The sequence below is a fragment of the Octopus bimaculoides genome, unplaced genomic scaffold (genome assembly GCF_046866305.1).
Source record: "Octopus bimaculoides isolate indiv1 unplaced genomic scaffold, ASM4686630v1 contig104, whole genome shotgun sequence".
NCBI classification, from domain to species: domain Eukaryota; kingdom Metazoa; phylum Mollusca; class Cephalopoda; order Octopoda; family Octopodidae; genus Octopus; species Octopus bimaculoides.
This window is the reverse complement of record NW_028315354.1, coordinates 38,591-58,092: the sequence shown is the minus strand read 5'-3', so window position 1 is coordinate 58,092 and position 19,502 is coordinate 38,591. Positions and strand designations below refer to the sequence as shown.

Below are 19,502 nucleotides of genomic sequence, written 5' to 3'. Positions count from 1 at the left end.
GAAACCTTGCCAAATCAATTTGAGCGTGGTGCAGCCTCTTAGGTTGCCAGTCCTCAGTCAAACCGTCCATGGGAAGCAGAATTAAATGATGATGCTTTATTCACAATTTTATAGACTTCTCTCTCACGCTTCCCCTCTTTTTCTTCACTTTTCCCTTCAACCAATCACATGAAGAAGGCATTACAGTCAGACGAAATAACTAGGGAATAAGACTGAGTTAAAAAGAATTCCACGTTTCACTCCCAGCCTCCCTGCCTTCAGCCAATCACATGACAGCCTCACGAATGGGCTGAGTAACGGAGGAAGAAGCAGAATTATTATAAGATTGAATTTCCGTTACCAACCCGGCTGAAACTACAAATGTTGTGTTGTTTTTAGAAGTTCTCAATTAAAATCTCCCACCATACCTTAGTCACGTTCTGTTCCTAAAACTGGCTGAATGATAACTGAGTTATTCAACACAGAGCATCTCGAAATAAATGCACCACTGGGAATGATGTATATTGGCTAATACGGGGTTGGGTACACAAGAAAGTTTTAATATAGAGTTGCACATATTAGTGGATGATCAGTTTGTAATTCTGGATCATTTCCTTGTATCCAGAATAATGTGGCTCCTGGCCTTGCCCGGTTCCATGGTGGTAATGTAAAAAGCATCCTGAACACTATTTATTTATTTACTTATATATTTATTCATTTATTTATTTATGTATTTATTAATTTATATATATATATTTTTTATTTATTTATTTATATATATATATATATATATATATTATTTATTTATATGGTGTGGCTCCTGGCCTTGCCCAGTTGCTCCCAAGATGTCCAGCCGATGCCAGCAGACAAAATGGATGGTAAATGAGGATAGAATTTATCTATTTTGTATTGTTATTTTGTCTTTTTCGGGATTTGTGGTTTTATTGTCTAATCTTTTTTTCTTTTTTTTTTTTTTCTTTGTCTTTGCAGCTTTTCCACATAGATGTTGGTATATATAACATTATACATTACATAAATGTGTATGTGCGTGTGTGTGTACAACATGTCCATATACGCATGCATATATACACAGACTGAGAGAAGAAGAAGAGGAGAAGGGGAGTTAGCTGCCTGCTTATATTTGTACTGATGATGTTATTGAAATTACAATAATTATTATTCTTATTAATCTCCCTTCCAACATTCTTGCCTCCTGTTTTCATTTCTTCCTTATTCCTCCTCTTCCTCCCCATCATACCACAACCTCTGACCCCTTGCTGCTTCTCCTTAACCATTTATAGACACGCTCGTGCACATAGACGTCATCTGCCAAATTTCTTTTCTGCTGTGGTGGCGGCAGTGCTGGTGTTGTCCTTTTCTCTCACTATCAGCTTGGTGTAATAATATTTTTCCTTCATAAATGGTAGCTGACCGCACCATACAGTAAGGTTTTAGCAAAGTTGTATTGGAATAATGGGGCTGGGGAGCGGGACATCTTTAAAAATGTGTGTGTGCATGCGTCTTTCTGTAAAAATATATACAAGTTGAGGGGGGGGGGGGCCAAAGGTCATGTGCCAAGATTAAGACTCTAATATCTCTATTGCACATTTCAAAAACAACCCATTTATATTTAATTAGAAAGCAAAACAAATTAGCAAATGTCTGTAGCTTTTATTCTTCGTTGCATTGTTGTGTGAGGAATATCAACTCCCTGTGACAATGTGTGCACGAATTTCTTTGGACTTTTTTTCTTTTTAAAGCCTCTTTCTGACAGAGACATCTCGGTGGTGAGGGGTCCACTTTGCTATGTGTTGGGCACACCGTATTGCATGAACTTCTCGGACAAATTGACCGGCCGTTGTATGCGATGTTGCTTTTTCTCACGATGCTTTTGGTTGGAGATGTCCACAACTGTTCTGTTCTGTTTTGTTGCACCATCGCAACCAGACTGAAAAACAAGTCCAATGTGCTCCGGAATTGTCAAAGACGTGTTTCAGTTTTTCTAAAATGGAGTGAAATAAAATAATAATAATAATGATTTCTTGTTACTCTTATCAAACTCATTGGGCCCCAGGTTAAGCTAAACTCTCCTTATTCTCCCCACCAAAGTGAGGGAGTTTGTGTGTGCTCAATGTTTTCCCATTAGATAGTCTGGTAGGTCTGTTGTCCCTTCATTTAGTTCCTTAGCCATCATAACTGCCCCCGTTTCTCTCTCTCTCTCTCTCTCTCTGCCTCTTCAGTATGTATGTGTTGGGGGAGTCTGTAATGTCGTCATGGTTAGTTTTTTTTTTTTCGTTTGTTTTTTCACCACCACAGCTTTACTATTAACAATATTTCAGTCGCATTTTTAAATCTGATAATTTCAGGGCAGGAAACTCATGATTGTCACCTCATCCCTCCCTCCCTCCTTATTTCTAATATCTTTCTAAATTCTGTTGCTACAACTACTTTGACGACGACGACCACCACCCACAAGTACTGCTACTACTACTACTACTGTCATGTCTCTGAATCGGCAGAGCGTCAGACAAAAGGTGCTTTATGGGTAGGTAAGTCTGTTTCCCTTGCTAGCTTTGAATCTGTCAAAATACAGGATGGGCCCAAAGTCACACACTGAGACCCCCCTCTCCCCCATATTTCAAAAACAGCACTTTATGGTTAATTACAACACAAAACTAATTAGGAAATGTCAACATCCTGATTACAAGGGTTCGAAACATTCACCATTTGCAGATTTTTTTATTGTTTGTTGTACAAGGAACAGAATTTCCTGCACAGATCTTTGCACAGGTAGGGGAGGGGGCAACCATTGGTATTTGTCCTGCACACTGCATGTTGCATGGACTCTTTGCACTAATCAGGCGCAGGCTGTGTGGTAAAGAAGCTTGCTTTCCAACCACATGGTTCCTGGTTCAGTCCCACTGTGTGGCACTTTAAATAAGTGTCCACTAAGCCTCGGGCCAACCAAAGCCTTGCGAGTGGATTTGGTTGACAGAAACTGAAAGAAGCCCGTCGTGTGTATATATATATATATATATATATATATATGTGTATGTACATGTGAGTGTGTCTGTCTGTCCCTGCCACCATTGTTTGATAGCCGATGGTGTGTTTACGTCCCCCGTAACTTAGCAGTTTGGCAAAAGAGATAGAATAAGTACTAGGCTTAGAAAAAATAATTCCTAGAGTCAATTTGTTCGACTGAGAGGCAGTGCTCCAGCATGGCTGCAGTCATGTGACTGAAACAAATAAAACAATAATCGACCAACAGTGTTTCAATGTTACACAAAATAATAATGATGATTAATAGTAGTATAAGATGTTATATTTTCGTGTGTGACTTTTGGCCCACCCTGTACCCAGAAATATGACCACCACCACAAAAAATAATATTTTTTTTTGCTATTGAAGTATCGAACGGGGTAGACAACTCTAGATATGTTTTGCTCTTATTTGACCTCCGTGAATTACAGCTTGTTTTTGCCAGATGGTAAGATGCATCTGTATACACACACATATACATACATGCTGCTGCATGCAGATAGAGAGATTTGTAAGCCTAATACTTATTCTCTTTTGCCGAAACCACTAAGTTACGGGGACGTAAACACACCAGCATCGATTGTCAAGCGATGGTGGGGGGACAAACACAGACACACAAACACACCTACATATTTTGAGGGAGGGGACTAGTCGATTATGTTGACCCCCTAGCGTTTTAATTACCCTAACCCTTATAGGTTGAAAGGAACAGTCGACATCGGCGGAATTTGAACTCAGAACGTAAAGACGGACTGAACACCGTTAAGCACTTTCTCCGGCGTGCTAACGATTCTGCCTTTAAAAATAATAATAATGTTCGTAATCCTTTCAATTATACGCATGGGCGGGGGTAGTTAATTACATTGACCCCTCAATGTTCGTCTTTTAATTAATAATCGGTCCCAGAAGGATCTTAGAAGCTAAAACACATTCGTCCAGCGAAATAAAGATTCTGATCGCAGAGAAACAAAGGGAAGTAACTCGGAGAAGCCAGAGTAAAATAGAGACGTTACAGATAGATGGCGCTGGTGTTTGTTGTTGGTTTGTCATAGCAATGGCGGTGAAGATGGCGGTAGGAACTCGTTAAAATTACTCTTTTCCTTGTTTCAGTCCTTTTGACTGCGTCCAAGCTGGAGCACCGCCTTTATAGTCGGTCAAATCGACCGCAGGACTTACTCTTTGTAAGCCTGGTACTTATTCTATCGGTCTCTTTTGCCGAAACCGCTAATTTACGTTGACGTAAACACACCAGCATCGGTTGTCAAGCGATGTTGGGAGGTGGGGACAAACAGACACACAAACATATACACACACATACATATATACAACGGGCTTCTTTCAGTTTCCGCCTACCAAATCCACTCCTTACGGTCTTTATTTCTTTCTCTGTCTTATTTCTGTGACCGGTTTCAGTCAGTATTTGTATCCGCCATCACTTGTTTACAACCCCAGGACCAGACATTTTATTTTCTTTTCGATAATTTATTAAGTTTGATTCGTTCGACGAAAACCGTTCACAGGGAACACGTCTGTGGAATGCACAGCCACTTAAACATTAATTTCACCGTGCCCCAGTCCACTTACCTGGCAAAAATCACTTACACCTGTAATTCAAAGGGACCGGCCTTGTCACATTGTATTTCTTTGTAAATTACGTGAAGAAGACGTGTCTGCGGAGTACTGAGCCACTTGCATGCTAATTTTCTGTTGATTGAATTGTAATCGATATGTCACTTTCGCTTCATACTGTTTTATTGACCTTGAAAAATAAAGCTGACAAATATATACACATACATTACTAGATTCATAATATATACACACAAGCACATACATTACTAGATTCATAATATATACACACAAGCACATACATTACTAGATTCATAATATATACACATACATACATTACTCGATTCATAATATATATACACACAAGTACATACATTACTCGATTCATAATATATACACATACATACATTACTCGATTCATAATATATACACACACACATTACTCCATTCATAATACACACACACCTTACTAGATTCATAATATACATACACTACTAGATTCATAATATATACACACACACTCTCACTACTAGATTTATAATATATACACACAAGCATATACATTACTCGATTCATAATATTTACACACACACACACACACATTACTAGATTCATAATATATACACACAAGCACATACATTACTCAATTCATAATATATACACATACATTACTAGATTCATAATATATACATTACTACATTCATAATATATACATACATAACTCGATTCATAATATATGCACACACGTTACTCGATTCATAATATGTACACACCTTACTAGATTCATAATATATACACACACATAGATCACTAGGTTCATAATATACACACACAAGCACACACATTACTCGATTCATAATATATACACACACACATTACTCGATTCATAATATATACACATATATTACGCTATTCATAATATATACACATACATTACTCGATTCATAATATATACACATACATAGATCACTAGGTTCATAATATACACACATTACTACTTGATTCATAATATATACACATACATTACTAGACATTGTAGACACTAAATTATCATACTTAAATGTTGTAGAAACTTGAAAAATAAAGCTGACAAAGCCAGGATTCGAAATCACAACGTAGATATAGTTTTATTTTATTTATCTCTTGACCACCAAACAGAATGGAAATTGCAGAGAGTTACCTCCCTTGAAACCAACGCGACAAGATCCAATTGTTCCCTAAGCGAAGCATTTCCAAAATGTAATAGTTATTTAATTATCGTAATTAAAAATATTATTTAATTACCTGGAAATAAAAATAAAAATAATAAAAAATGTGTAGGAAATACGGGAGGAGTATGTTTAAAAAACAAAAAAAACGACGCCATTATAAGGCCCCCCCCCCCCTTAAAAATTTTTCCGGGTTTTGACACTTTAGCGACATCGATTCCCCAGATTTTCTCCAGAAAATTTTCGAGCTACTCCTCACCTATTGGTTATAAACATTATCGATTTGACATTATTACCTTCCGCGCGTCCCACGATGGGATTTTCTGGATTAAGACTTGTTTTCTTCTTCCTGTTGCAGTCGATTCTTCTTCTTTGCATAATTTTTGTGGTTTTTATTTTATTTATTCAACAAAAATCATCTTTAAATGATTTTTTTTATTCGAAAAAGACTATGTAGACATTCTTTTATTTGTTTTCAGTCAATTGACTGCAGCCATGCTCAGTCAAACCAATTCGACCCCAGGACATACACTTTGTAAGTCTAGTACCGTCTCTTTTTGCTAAACATACCAACATTGGTTGCCAAGCGATGGTGGAGAGACAAACATACACATAGATACGACAGGCTTCCTCCAGGCCTTGATTGGCCTGAGGCTATAAGTAGAAGACACTTTCCCATCGCTTGACAACCAATGTTGGTGTGTTTACGTCCCCCATAACTTAGCAGTTTAACAAGAGACCAATAGAATAATAAGTACTAGGCTTCAGAAGTCCCAGGGTTGATTTGCTCCAACATGGCCACAGTCAAAATAATTCACTACAGCTAGAATCCTTTTGTCCAAAGACGAAAGGGATCAGGACCACACAGCAGGTGGACCCACCAGTCAAATAAAAAAGACAAACACTGTCAGTGGGAGGGTCAATACTTTTTTTTTTTTTTCCTCTCAAAATAGAGTTGAAATTGAAATGATGAAGGTAGAAGGAAGAGGTATGTATACATGATAGAAGGGGGGAGTGATTGGCATGGAGTGGATGGGAGGAAGAAGAAAAAGGACCCTTGACCACTAGTTGCTTCTGCTGTCACCTTCCATCAACCACTTACTAAGGTGCACTTAGACATCCACTAACCCAAACTGCTGTTACTACCACCACAACCAGTTACTATGGTAATGATCCAAGTTGTTAATGGTTACAACAGCTTCTGCTGTGCTTCACACTACTCCCACCACAACTACTAACCTCTCCCTCGCTAGATATAGTGACCAATCAACCCTTCCGTTCTAATTGCTTTGAATAAAGAATGAAAAAAAAAACAATACATTAAAATGCTAGATATTCCCCTCTAAGACGAGATGGCCATGGTTGGAACACTGCCCCAGAGTTAAAACTACCACTGACTTTTATTACAGAGAAACAAGAGATTTCAATTAAAAGTTACATCCATAACGAGAAAAGAAGTAATTAAGTATGAAGGTTCATTTGAAGAGAACGAACCCAACAAAGGTAAATTAAATGAGAAAAAAGGTTTAGAAATTAAAATAAATTGCAATAGTGGGGGGACAACCTTGGATAGGTTTCAGTGTTATTGACCTCCTCAAGCAACCAGACAATAACTAAGATCACACAAGATTTATATATATACACACAAAACGGGGTCTCTTCCTGCCAAGGGTTCCAGATGAGACTACTTCACGGCAGGTGAGAGCAGCAGTGATCAGACTCTCTCATTGACCAAATGCCACCTATCAGAGGAGGTTCCAAATAATAGTGTAGCACAGGCAACGGTGGTGCCCCAGCATGACCACAGCTTTAAATATGTTTAAAGACTAGAGATATACATGTGCAATGAAGTATGTGTGCACAGAATTTATATACCTCGCACCATGCACACATAATGTAATTCCGTGTGCACTCAAATCTCTCTATCTGTATGCAGCAGCATGTATGTACATGTGTGTGTGTGTATAGAGATGCATCTTACCATCTGGCAAAAACAAGCTGTAATTCACGGAGGTCAAATAAGAGCAAAACATATCTAGAGTTGTCTACCCCGTTCGATACTTCAATAGCAAAAAAAATTATTATTTTTTGTGGTGGTGGTCATATTTCTGGGTACAGGGTGGGCCAAAAGTCACACACGAAAATATAACATCTTATACTACTATTAATCATCATTATTATTTTGTGTAACATTGAAACACTGTTGGTCGATTATTGTTTTATTTGTTTCAGTCGCATGACTGCAGCCATGCTGGAGCACTGCCTCTCAGTCGAACAAATTTACTCTAGGAATTATTTTTTCTAAGCCTAGTACTTATTCTATCTCTTTTGCCAAACTGCTAAGTTACGGGGGACGTAAACACACCATCGGCTATCAAACAATGGTGGCAGGGACAGACAGATACACTCACATGTACATACACACATATATATATATATATATATATATATATACACACGACGGGCTTCTTTCAGTTTCTGTCAACCAAATCCACTCGCAAGGCTTTGGTTGGCCCGAGGCTTAGTGGACACTTATTTAAAGTGCCACACAGTGGGACTGAACCAGGAACCATGTGGTTGGAAAGCAAGCTTCTTTACCACACAGCCTGTGCCTGATTAGTGCAAAGAGTCCATGCAACATGCAGTGTGCAGGACAAATACCAATGGTTGCCCCCTCCCCTACCTGTGCTAAAGAAAAGTGCAAAGATGTCTGCAGGAAATTCTGTTCCTTGTACAACAAACAATAAAAAAATCTGCAAATGGTGAATGTTTCGAACCCTTGTAATCAGGATGTTGACATTTCCTAATTAGTTTTGTGTTGTAATTAACCATAAAGTGCTGTTTTTGAAATATGGGGGAGAGGGGGGTCTCAGTGTGTGACTTTGGGCCCATCCTGTATTTTGACAGATTCAAAGCTAGCAAGGGAAACAGACTTACCTACCCATAAAGCACCTTTTGTCTGACGCTCTGCCGATTCAGAGACATGACAGTAGTAGTAGTAGTAGCAGTACTTGTGGGTGGTGGTCGTCGTCGTCAAAGTAGTTGTAGCAACAGAATTTAGAAAGATATTAGAAATAAGGAGGGAGGGAGGGATGAGGTGACAATCATGAGTTTCCTGCCCTGAAATTATCAGATTTAAAAATGCGACTGAAATATTGTTAATAGTAAAGCTGTGGTGGTGAAAAAACAAACGAAAAAAAAAAAACAGTAACCATGACGACATTACAGACTCCCCCAACACATACATACTGAAGAGGCAGAGAGAGAGAGAGAAACGGGGGCAGTTATGATGGCTAAGGAACTAAATGAAGGGACAACAGACCTACCAGACTATCTAATAGGAAAACATTGAGCACACACAAACTCCCTCACTTTGGTGGGGAGAATAAGGAGAGTTTAGCTTAACCTGGGGCCCAATGAGTTTGATAAGAGTAACAAGAAATCATTATTATTATTATTTTATTTCACTCCATTTTAGAAAAACTGAAACACGTCTTTGACAATTCCGGAGCACATTGGACTTGTTTTTCAGTCTGGTTGCGATGGTGCAACAAAACAGAACAGAACAGTTGTGGACATCTCCAACCAAAAGCATCGTGAGAAAAAGCAACATCGCATACAACGGCCGGTCAATTTGTTCGAGAAGTTCATGCAATACGGTGTGCCCAACACATAGCAAAGTGGACCCCTCACCACCGAGATGTCTCTGTCAGAAAGAGGCTTTAAAAAGAAAAAAAGTCCAAAGAAATTCGTGCACACATTGTCACAGGGAGTTGATATTCCTCACACAACAATGCAACGAAGAATAAAAGCTACAGACATTTGCTAATTTGTTTTGCTTTCTAATTAAATATAAATGGGTTGTTTTTGAAATGTGCAATAGAGATATTAGAGTCTTAATCTTGGCACATGACCTTTGGCCCCCCCAACTTGTATATATTTTTACAGAAAGACGCATGCACACACACATTTTTAAAGATGTCCCGCTCCCCAGCCCCATTATTCCAATACAACTTTGCTAAAACCTTACTGTATGGTGCGGTCAGCTACCATTTATGAAGGAAAAATATTATTACACCAAGCTGATAGTGAGAGAAAAGGACAACACCAGCACTGCCGCCACCACAGCAGAAAAGAAATTTGGCAGATGACGTCTATGTGCACGAGCGTGTCTATAAATGGTTAAGGAGAAGCAGCAAGGGGTCAGAGGTTGTGGTATGATGGGGAGGAAGAGGAGGAATAAGGAAGAAATGAAAACAGGAGGCAAGAATGTTGGAAGGGAGATTAATAAGAATAATAATTATTGTAATTTCAATAACATCATCAGTACAAATATAAGCAGGCAGCTAACTCCCCTTCTCCTCTTCTTCTTCTCTCAGTCTGTGTATATATGCATGCGTATATGGACATGTTGTACACACACACGCACATACACATTTATGTAATGTATAATGTTATATATACCGACATCTATGTGGAAAAGCTGCAAAGACAAAGAAAAAAAACAAAAAAGAAAAAAAGATTAGACAATAAAACCACAAATCCCGAAAAAGACAAAAAAAACAACACAAAACAGATAAATTCTATCCTCATTTACCATCCATTTTGTCTGCTGGCATCGGCTGGACATCTTGGGAGCAACTGGGCAAGGCCAGGAGCCACACCATATAAATATATATATATATATAAATAAATAAAAATATAAATAAATAAGAAATATATATATATAAATTAATAAATGAATAAATATATAAGTAAATAAATAAATAGTGTTCAGGATGCTTTTTACATTACCACCATGGAACCGGGCAAGGCCAGGAGCCACATTATTCTGGATACAAGGAAATGATCCAGAATTACAAACTGATCATCCACTAATATGTGCAACTCTATATTAAAACTTTCTTGTGTACCCAACCCAGTATTAGCCAATATACATCATTCCCAGTGGTGCATTTATTTCGAGATGCTCTGTGTTGAATAACTCAGTTATCATTCAGCCAGTTTTAGGAACAGAACGTGACTAAGGTATGGTGGGAGATTTTAATTGAGAACTTCTAAAAACAACACAACATTTGTAGTTGGAGCCAGAGCCAGTTTCAGCCGGGTTGGTAACGAAAATTCAATGTTATAATAATTCTGCTTCTTCCTCCGTTACTCAGCTCATTCGTGAGGCTGTCATGTGATTGGCTGAAGTCAGGGAGGCTGCGAGTGAAACGTGGAATTCTTTTTAACTCAGTCTTATTCCTTAGTTATTTCGTCTGACTGTAATGCCTTCTTCATGTGATTGGTTGAAGGGAAAAGTGAAGAACAAGAGAGAAAAAGACGGGAAGCGTGAGAGAGAAGTCTATAAAATTGTGAATAAAGCATCATCATTTAATTCTGCTTCCCATGGACGGTTTGACTGAGGACTGGCAAGCTAAGAGGCTGCACCACGCTCAAATTGATTTGGCAAGGTTTCTACAGCTGGATGCCCTTCCAAATGACAACCGCTTTACAGCAGGTGTGTGAAATGGGCTAAAAAGCTTGGTTCATCTGTCACATGGGTCCTCTCGCAACATTTATACTGTCCACTTAGGATACACCGACCTAACCTCTGGCCAGAACCTAACGCCAATTTCCCTGAACTCTTGCGGGGTCACCATGTCTGTCCCAAGCGAAAGCCCGAAAGCAAAAGTCATACGCACTAGTTATCCTTCTGCTCACATGTCTGTCTTACTTGCAAGGCCCCTTGACCGTTCGTACGTCATCACTTACCTTATACTTCCAGCCTATCCCACCATCTTTGTCATATATTATGTGTAGTAAGAGGCTTGCTTCCCAACCACATGGTTCTGGGTTCAGTCTCACTGCGTGCCACCTTGAGCAAGTGTCTTCTGCTATAGTCTCAAGCCGACCAAAGCCTTGTGAGTGGTTTTGGTGGATGGAAACTGAAAGAAGCCCATCGAATATATATGTGTGTGTGTGTCTCCTCATGTCTGTGTGTCTGTCTCCCATCACTGCTTGATAACTGGTGTTGGTGTTTATGCTCCTATAACCTAGCAGTTCAGCAAAGCAGACCAAAATAAGTGCTGGATTCGATTCATTCGACTAAAACAGAATTTTTCAAGGCCATCACTTAGGGGCCGGTGTCGGTTTTTTGACATCCCTATAATGTAGTGGTTTTGTAAAAGGAGATTTATAAAAAAAAGAAACACCTCCTGTGTTCATAATGTCTACATACATACACACTCACACAAACATGTATATGGGCATACACACACAAACATATGTGCATGTACGTACTCATATGTATACACATATCCACACTCCAAACACTATTATGACAACTTACTGATTGTCCTCCAAGTAAATGCATAAACTACGGTTTAAGCAACATATTACCTGCCTCTGGACGCCCTCTTCCCATGACGGTACCCATACAGGTGATCCCCAGGAGTGCCTCCGGATTTAAACATCCCCTGGTTGCTTGGATGCTTCAGACTACCCCTGAAGGATTGAGGCAAACCTACCACTTAACTATATATATATATACATATATATATATATATATATATATATACATACATGTGTGAGCATGTATTGTACACGCCAGTAATCTAAAAATGTATTCCAACAGACAAGGTAAGTCTCATGGAACTAGGCAACCGAAATATAATGCTTTCAAAAACTAAACCTTTTCCAGGTGTCTTTGGACAAACTTAATCTTCTTGAGACGAAGAGACTCTTAAGGAATGAAGAGACTCTTAAGGAACTGAGAGAGATGAACACGAATTTGAGACTTTTGATTAGCAACACTGATGAACTCACTCGCTCCACACAAGAGGAAAAGAAGAGAAAGAACAATCCCTGCAACAGCTCAATCAACATTTGTCCAAATTATGCACCACTCTTCATTCTTTACCACATTATAATTGCTTAAATGAAAATCCACCTACAGATGATACACAAGATAGAAGCCCATCCCCCTCCACTATCAATTAAAATCCGCATTATACACATATAGAATGAAAAACTTAAAGCCAGAAAGGTTACTTTCTGGAACATGATCAAAAACAAGCACAAGGCAGAAATTTATGAACACTGGTTAAATCCTGCCTCATAAACTCCAAATTAAACGTATTCCAAACGAACAGGACCAACAAAGACAATTATGGGAGAAACTAACACTTGGAAAACATGAAGACAGAAATAGAATTGCTTAAGCTTAGAGCGCTGAGCAATGAAGAAAAATTGAAGAACATAGATGAGGAAATCTACAACGAATTAAAGAAACATTGAGATGGTCAACGCTTGGAAAGTGTCTTTAAACTGTGGCAAACAACTTGTGAAGCTGAAGAAACAAACTCGCTACAAGGCTGGCAAAGACAAAGCAATTTGTTTATTAACTTCGAAACACAGTTCATCGTAGAATAGGCATCGGATAAGCTCTTGCTGAAGGAAAATAAAGCAAAAACATACACAAAAATGAACCCAAGCTTATCGAACACAAACCAGAGACGGTCTAGGCGATACAATTGCACCTCTCTTACATCCCCAAATAACTTAGAAACAACAATCAGGAATTCAGCCGACAACAGAGAATCTGGACGGAATCTTCTTGGCATCCTACAAAGAAATCAAAGGTTCCATGGAAACGTCGAGACGAAGCAAAACTTTTGCGAACCAATCCACCCCCCATCATCTCACAATAAATGGAAGAATTAACCTTCGAGACTTGGTTACTTCGATCAGAGAGGGTGGGTCGATTCTGGATTGTCGAATGCTTTTCATAGACTTCGTTTAAATATATCTTGCTAGACATCAATCCGTCCCTTGTCACACTCAATCAGTAAAGCTAGCTGCGTGTCTTTAGCCGCAGGTATACGTACGAAATGTATGGGGTTTTTTTTCTCATGTTCCTTTCTTTCTTTTACTTGTTTCATTCATTAGACTGCGGCCATGCTGGAGCAGCGCCTTAAAGTTTTTTTTATATAATATATACTAGCCTCCCTCTTTCACACGATGCTACACACAGCATATATGTTTGTATATATATATATATACACCAGCTGCCTTAACTCGTACAAGTCAGTGGATCAGTGGGTATAAGCAGGTGTGTGAAATGGGCTAAAAAGCTTGGTTCATCTGTCACATGGGTCCTCTCGCAACATTTATACTGTCCACTTAGGATACACCGACCTAACCTCTGGCCAGAACCTAACGCCAATTTCCCTGAACTCTTGCGGGGTCACCATGTCTGTCCCAAGCGAAAGCCCGAAAGCAAAAGTCATACGCACTAGTTGTCCTTCTGCTCACATGTCTGTCTTACTTGCAAGGCCCCTTGACCGTTCATACGTCATCACTTACCTTATACTTCCAGCCTATCCCACCATCTTTGTCATATATTATGTGTAGTAAGAGGCTTGCTTCCCAACCACATGGTTCTGGGTTCAGTCTCACTGCGTGCCACCTTGAGCAAGTGTCTTCTGCTATAGTCTCAAGCCGACCAAAGCCTTGTGAGTGGTTTTGGTGGATGGAAACTGAAAGAAGCCCATCGAATATATATGTGTGTGTGTGTCTCCTCATGTCTGTGTGTCTGTCTCCCATCACTGCTTGATAACTGGTGTTGGTGTTTATGCTCCTATAACCTAGCAGTTCAGCAAAGCAGACCAAAATAAGTGCTGGATTCGATTCATTCGACTAAAACAGAATTTTTCAAGGCCATCACTTAGGGGCCGGTGTCGGTTTTTTGACATCCCTATAATGTAGTGGTTTTGTAAAAGGAGATTTATAAAAAAAAGAAAGAAACACCTCCTGTGTTCATAATGTCTACATACATACACACTCACACAAACATGTATATGGGCATACACACACAAACATATATGTGCATGTACGTACTCATATGTATACACATATCCACACTCCAAACACTATTATGACAACTTACTGATTGTCCTCCAAGTAAATGCATAAACTACGGTTTAAGCAACATATTACCTGCCTCTGGACGCCCTCTTCCCATGACGGTACCCATACAGGTGATCCCCAGGAGTGCCTCCGGATTTAAACATCCCCTGGTTGCTTGGATGCTTCAGACTACCCCTGAAGGATTGAGGCAAACCTACCACTTAACTATATATATATATACATATATATATATATATATATATATATACATACATGTGTGAGCATGTATTGTACACGCCAGTAATCTAAAAATGTATTCCAACAGACAAGGTAAGTCTCATGGAACTAGGCAACCGAAATATAATGCTTTCAAAAACTAAACCTTTTCCAGGTGTCTTTGGACAAACTTAATCTTCTTGAGACGAAGAGACTCTTAAGGAATGAAGAGACTCTTAAGGAACTGAGAGAGATGAACACGAATTTGAGACTTTTGATTAGCAACACTGATGAACTCACTCGCTCCACACAAGAGGAAAAGAAGAGAAAGAACAATCCCTGCAACAGCTCAATCAACATTTGTCCAAATTATGCACCACTCTTCATTCTTTACCACATTATAATTGCTTAAATGAAAATCCACCTACAGATGATACACAAGATAGAAGCCCATCCCCCTTCACTATCAATTAAAATCCGCATTATACACATATAGAATGAAAAACTTAAAGCCAGAAAGGTTACTTTCTGGAACATGATCAAAAACAAGCACAAGGCAGAAATTTATGAACACTGGTTAAATCCTGCCTCATAAACTCCAAATTAAACGTATTCCAAACGAACAGGACCAACAAAGACAATTATGGGAGAAACTAACACTTGGAAAACATGAAGACAGAAATAGAATTGCTTAAGCTTAGAGCGCTGAGCAATGAAGAAAAATTGAAGAACATAGATGAGGAAATCTACAACGAATTAAAGAAACATTGAGATGGTCAACGCTTGGAAAGTGTCTTTAAACTGTGGCAAACAACTTGTGAAGCTGAAGAAACAAACTCGCTACAAGGCTGGCAAAGACAAAGCAATTTGTTTATTAACTTCGAAACACAGTTCATCGTAGAATAGGCATCGGATAAGCTCTTGCTGAAGGAAAATAAAGCAAAAACATACACAGAAATGAACCCAAGCTTATCGAACACAAACCAGAGACGGTCTAGGCGATACAATTGCACCTCTCTTACATCCCCAAATAACTTAGAAACAACAATCAGGAATTCAGCCGACAACAGAGAATCTGGACGGAATCTTCTTGGCATCCTACAAAGAAATCAAAGGTTCCATGGAAACGTCGAGACGAAGCAAAACTTTTGCGAACCAATCCACCCCCCATCATCTCACAATAAATGGAAGAATTAACCTTCGAGACTTGGTTACTTCGATCAGAGAGGGTGGGTCGATTCTGGATTGTCGAATGCTTTTCATAGACTTCGTTTAAATATATCTTGCTAGACATCAATCCGTCCCTTGTCACACTCAATCAGTAAAGCTAGGTGCGTGTCTTTAGCCGCAGGTATACGTACGAAATGTATGGGGTTTTTTTTCTCATGTTCCTTTCTTTCTTTTACTTGTTTCATTCATTAGACTGCGGCCATGCTGGAGCAGCGCCTTAAAGTTTTTTTTATATAATATATACTAGCCTCCCTCTTTCACACGATGCTACACACAGCATATATGTTTGTATATATATATATATATACACCAGCTGCCTTAACTCGTACAAGTCAGTGGATCAGTGGGTATAAGCAGGTGTGTGAAATGGGCTAAAAAGCTTGGTTCATCTGTCACATGGGTCCTCTCGCAACATTTATACTGTCCACTTAGGATACACCGACCTAACCTCTGGCCAGAACCTAACGCCAATTTCCCTGAACTCTTGCGGGGTCACCATGTCTGTCCCAAGCGAAAGCCCGAAAGCAAAAGTCATACGCACTAGTTGTCCTTCTGCTCACATGTCTGTCTTACTTGCAAGGCCCCTTGACCGTTCATACGTCATCACTTACCTTATACTTCCAGCCTATCCCACCATCTTTGTCATATATTATGTGTAGTAAGAGGCTTGCTTCCCAACCACATGGTTCTGGGTTCAGTCTCACTGCGTGCCACCTTGAGCAAGTGTCTTCTGCTATAGTCTCAAGCCGACCAAAGCCTTGTGAGTGGTTTTGGTGGATGGAAACTGAAAGAAGCCCATCGAATATATATGTGTGTGTGTGTCTCCTCATGTCTGTGTGTCTGTCTCCCATCACTGCTTGATAACTGGTGTTGGTGTTTATGCTCCTATAACCTAGCAGTTCAGCAAAGCAGACCAAAATAAGTGCTGGATTTGATTCATTCGACTAAAACAGAATTTTTCAAGGCCATCACTTAGGGGCCGGTGTCGGTTTTTTGACATCCCTATAATGTAGTGGTTTTGTAAAAGGAGATTTATAAAAAAAAGAAAGAAACACCTCCTGTGTTCATAATGTCTACATACATACACACTCACACAAACATGTATATGGGCATACACACACAAACATATATGTGCATGTACGTACTCATATGTATACACATATCCACACTCCAAACACTATTATGACAACTTACTGATTGTCCTCCAAGTAAATGCATAAACTACGGTTTAAGCAACATATTACCTGCCTCTGGACGCCCTCTTCCCATGACGGTACCCATACAGGTGATCCCCAGGAGTGCCTCCGGATTTAAACATCCCCTGGTTGCTTGGATGCTTCAGACTACCCCTGAAGGATTGAGGCAAACCTACCACTTAACTATATATATATATACATATATATATATATATATATATATATACATACATGTGTGAGCATGTATTGTACACGCCAGTAATCTAAAAATGTATTCCAACAGACAAGGTAAGTCTCATGGAACTAGGCAACCGAAATATAATGCTTTCAAAAACTAAACCTTTTCCAGGTGTCTTTGGACAAACTTAATCTTCTTGAGACGAAGAGACTCTTAAGGAATGAAGAGACTCTTAAGGAACTGAGAGAGATGAACACGAATTTGAGACTTTTGATTAGCAACACTGATGAACTCACTCGCTCCACACAAGAGGAAAAGAAGAGAAAGAACAATCCCTGCAACAGCTCAATCAACATTTGTCCAAATTATGCACCACTCTTCATTCTTTACCACATTATAATTGCTTAAATGAAAATCCACCTACAGATGATACACAAGATAGAAGCCCATCCCCCTCCACTATCAATTAAAATCCGCATTATACACATATAGAATGAAAAACTTAAAGCCAGAAAGGTTACTTTCTGGAACATGATCAAAAACAAGCACAAGGCAGAAATTTATGAACACTGGTTAAATCCTGCCTCATAAACTCCAAATTAAACGTATTCCAAACGAACAGGACCAACAAAGACAATTATGGGAGAAACTAACACTTGGAAAACATGAAGACAGAAATAGAATTGCTTAAGCTTAGAGCGCTGAGCAATGAAGAAAAATTGAAGAACATAGATGAGGAAATCTACAACGAATTAAAGAAACATTGAGATGGTCAACGCTTGGAAAGTGTCTTTAAACTGTGGCAAACAACTTGTGAAGCTGAAGAAACAAACTCGCTACAAGGCTGGCAAAGACAAAGCAATTTGTTTATTAACTTCGAAACACAGTTCATCGTAGAATAGGCATCGGATAAGCTCTTGCTGAAGGAAAATAAAGCAAAAACATACACAGAAATGAACCCAAGCTTATCGAACACAAACCAGAGACGGTCTAGGCGATACAATTGCACCTCTCTTACATCCCCAAATAACTTAGAAACAACAATCAGGAATTCAGCCGACAACAGAGAATCTGGACGGAATCTTCTTGGCATCCTACAAAGAAATCAAAGGTTCCATGGAAACGTCGAGACGAAGCAAAACTTTTGCGAACCAATCCACCCCCCATCATCTCACAATAAATGGAAGAATTAACCTTCGAGACTTGGTTACTTCGATCAGAGAGGGTGGGTCGATTCTGGATTGTCGAATGCTTTTCATAGACTTCGTTTAAATATATCTTGCTAGACATCAATCCGTCCCTTGTCACACTCAATCAGTAAAGCTAGGTGCGTGTCTTTAGCCGCAGGTATACGTACGAAATGTATGGGGTTTTTTTTCTCATGTTCCTTTCTTTCTTTTACTTGTTTCATTCATTAGACTGCGGCCATGCTGGAGCAGCGCCTTAAAGCTTTTTTTATATAATATATACTAGCCTCCCTCTTTCACACGATGCTACACACAGCATATATGTTTGTATATATATATATACACCAGCTGCCTTAACTCGTACAAGTCAGTGGATCAGTGGGTATAAGCAGGTGTGTGAAATGGGCTAAAAAGCTTGGTTCATCTGTCACATGGGTCCTCTCGCAACATTTATACTGTCCAGAACCTAACGCCAATTTCCCTGAACTCTTGCGGGGTCACCATGTCTGTCCCAAGCGAAAGCCCGAAAGCAAAAGTCATACGCACTAGTTGTCCTTCTGCTCACATGTCTGTCTTACTTGCAAGGCCCCTTGACCGTTCATACGTCATCACTTACCTTATACTTCCAGCCTATCCCACCATCTTTGTCATATATTATGTGTAGTAAGAGGCTTGCTTCCCAACCACATGGTTCTGGGTTCAGTCTCACTGCGTGCCACCTTGAGCAAGTGTCTTCTGCTATAGTCTCAAGCCGACCAAAGCCTTGTGAGTGGTTTTGGTGGATGGAAACTGAAAGAAGCCCATCGAA

General features: G+C 39.3%; 1 protein-coding gene and 1 long non-coding RNA gene across 41 annotated transcripts in view; one reads left to right on the top strand and one right to left on the bottom strand.

The window, feature by feature from the left end:
• Positions 1-9,619, top strand: part of LOC149129218 (uncharacterized) — a 78,325-nt gene extending 68,706 nt beyond the window's left edge. For 3 of the 37 annotated variants that reach the window (XR_016240213.1, XR_016240247.1, XR_016240248.1), the window contains 4 exons: positions 970-4,202; positions 5,746-5,826; positions 6,275-6,330; positions 7,205-9,619. Coding sequence is in view for 1 of the 37 variants with exons in the window: in XM_089346700.1 (XP_089202826.1) it covers positions 970-1,077 (108 nt within the window). In the remaining 36 variants the exon portion in view is untranslated. Of the gene's footprint in view, positions 1-969; positions 4,215-5,656; positions 5,703-5,745; positions 5,827-6,274; positions 6,331-7,204 lie in introns of those variants that run through there. The other 34 variants (XR_016240231.1, XR_016240226.1, XR_016240229.1 and 31 more) reach the window with 34 other exon arrangements.
• Positions 1,631-16,225, bottom strand: LOC149129217 (uncharacterized). 4 transcript variants are annotated; one of them, XR_016240251.1, is made up of 3 exons: positions 13,504-16,225; positions 10,264-10,278; positions 1,631-1,981 (listed from the first exon to the last, which is right to left on the bottom strand). It is a non-coding gene; the product is annotated as an uncharacterized LOC149129217 (long non-coding RNA). The 4 variants fall into 4 exon arrangements; XR_016240249.1 differs by having other exon boundaries at positions 10,260-10,278; positions 13,504-13,640; XR_016240252.1 differs by lacking the exon at positions 10,264-10,278.
• Between the last annotated feature and the right edge of the window lie 3,277 nt (positions 16,226-19,502).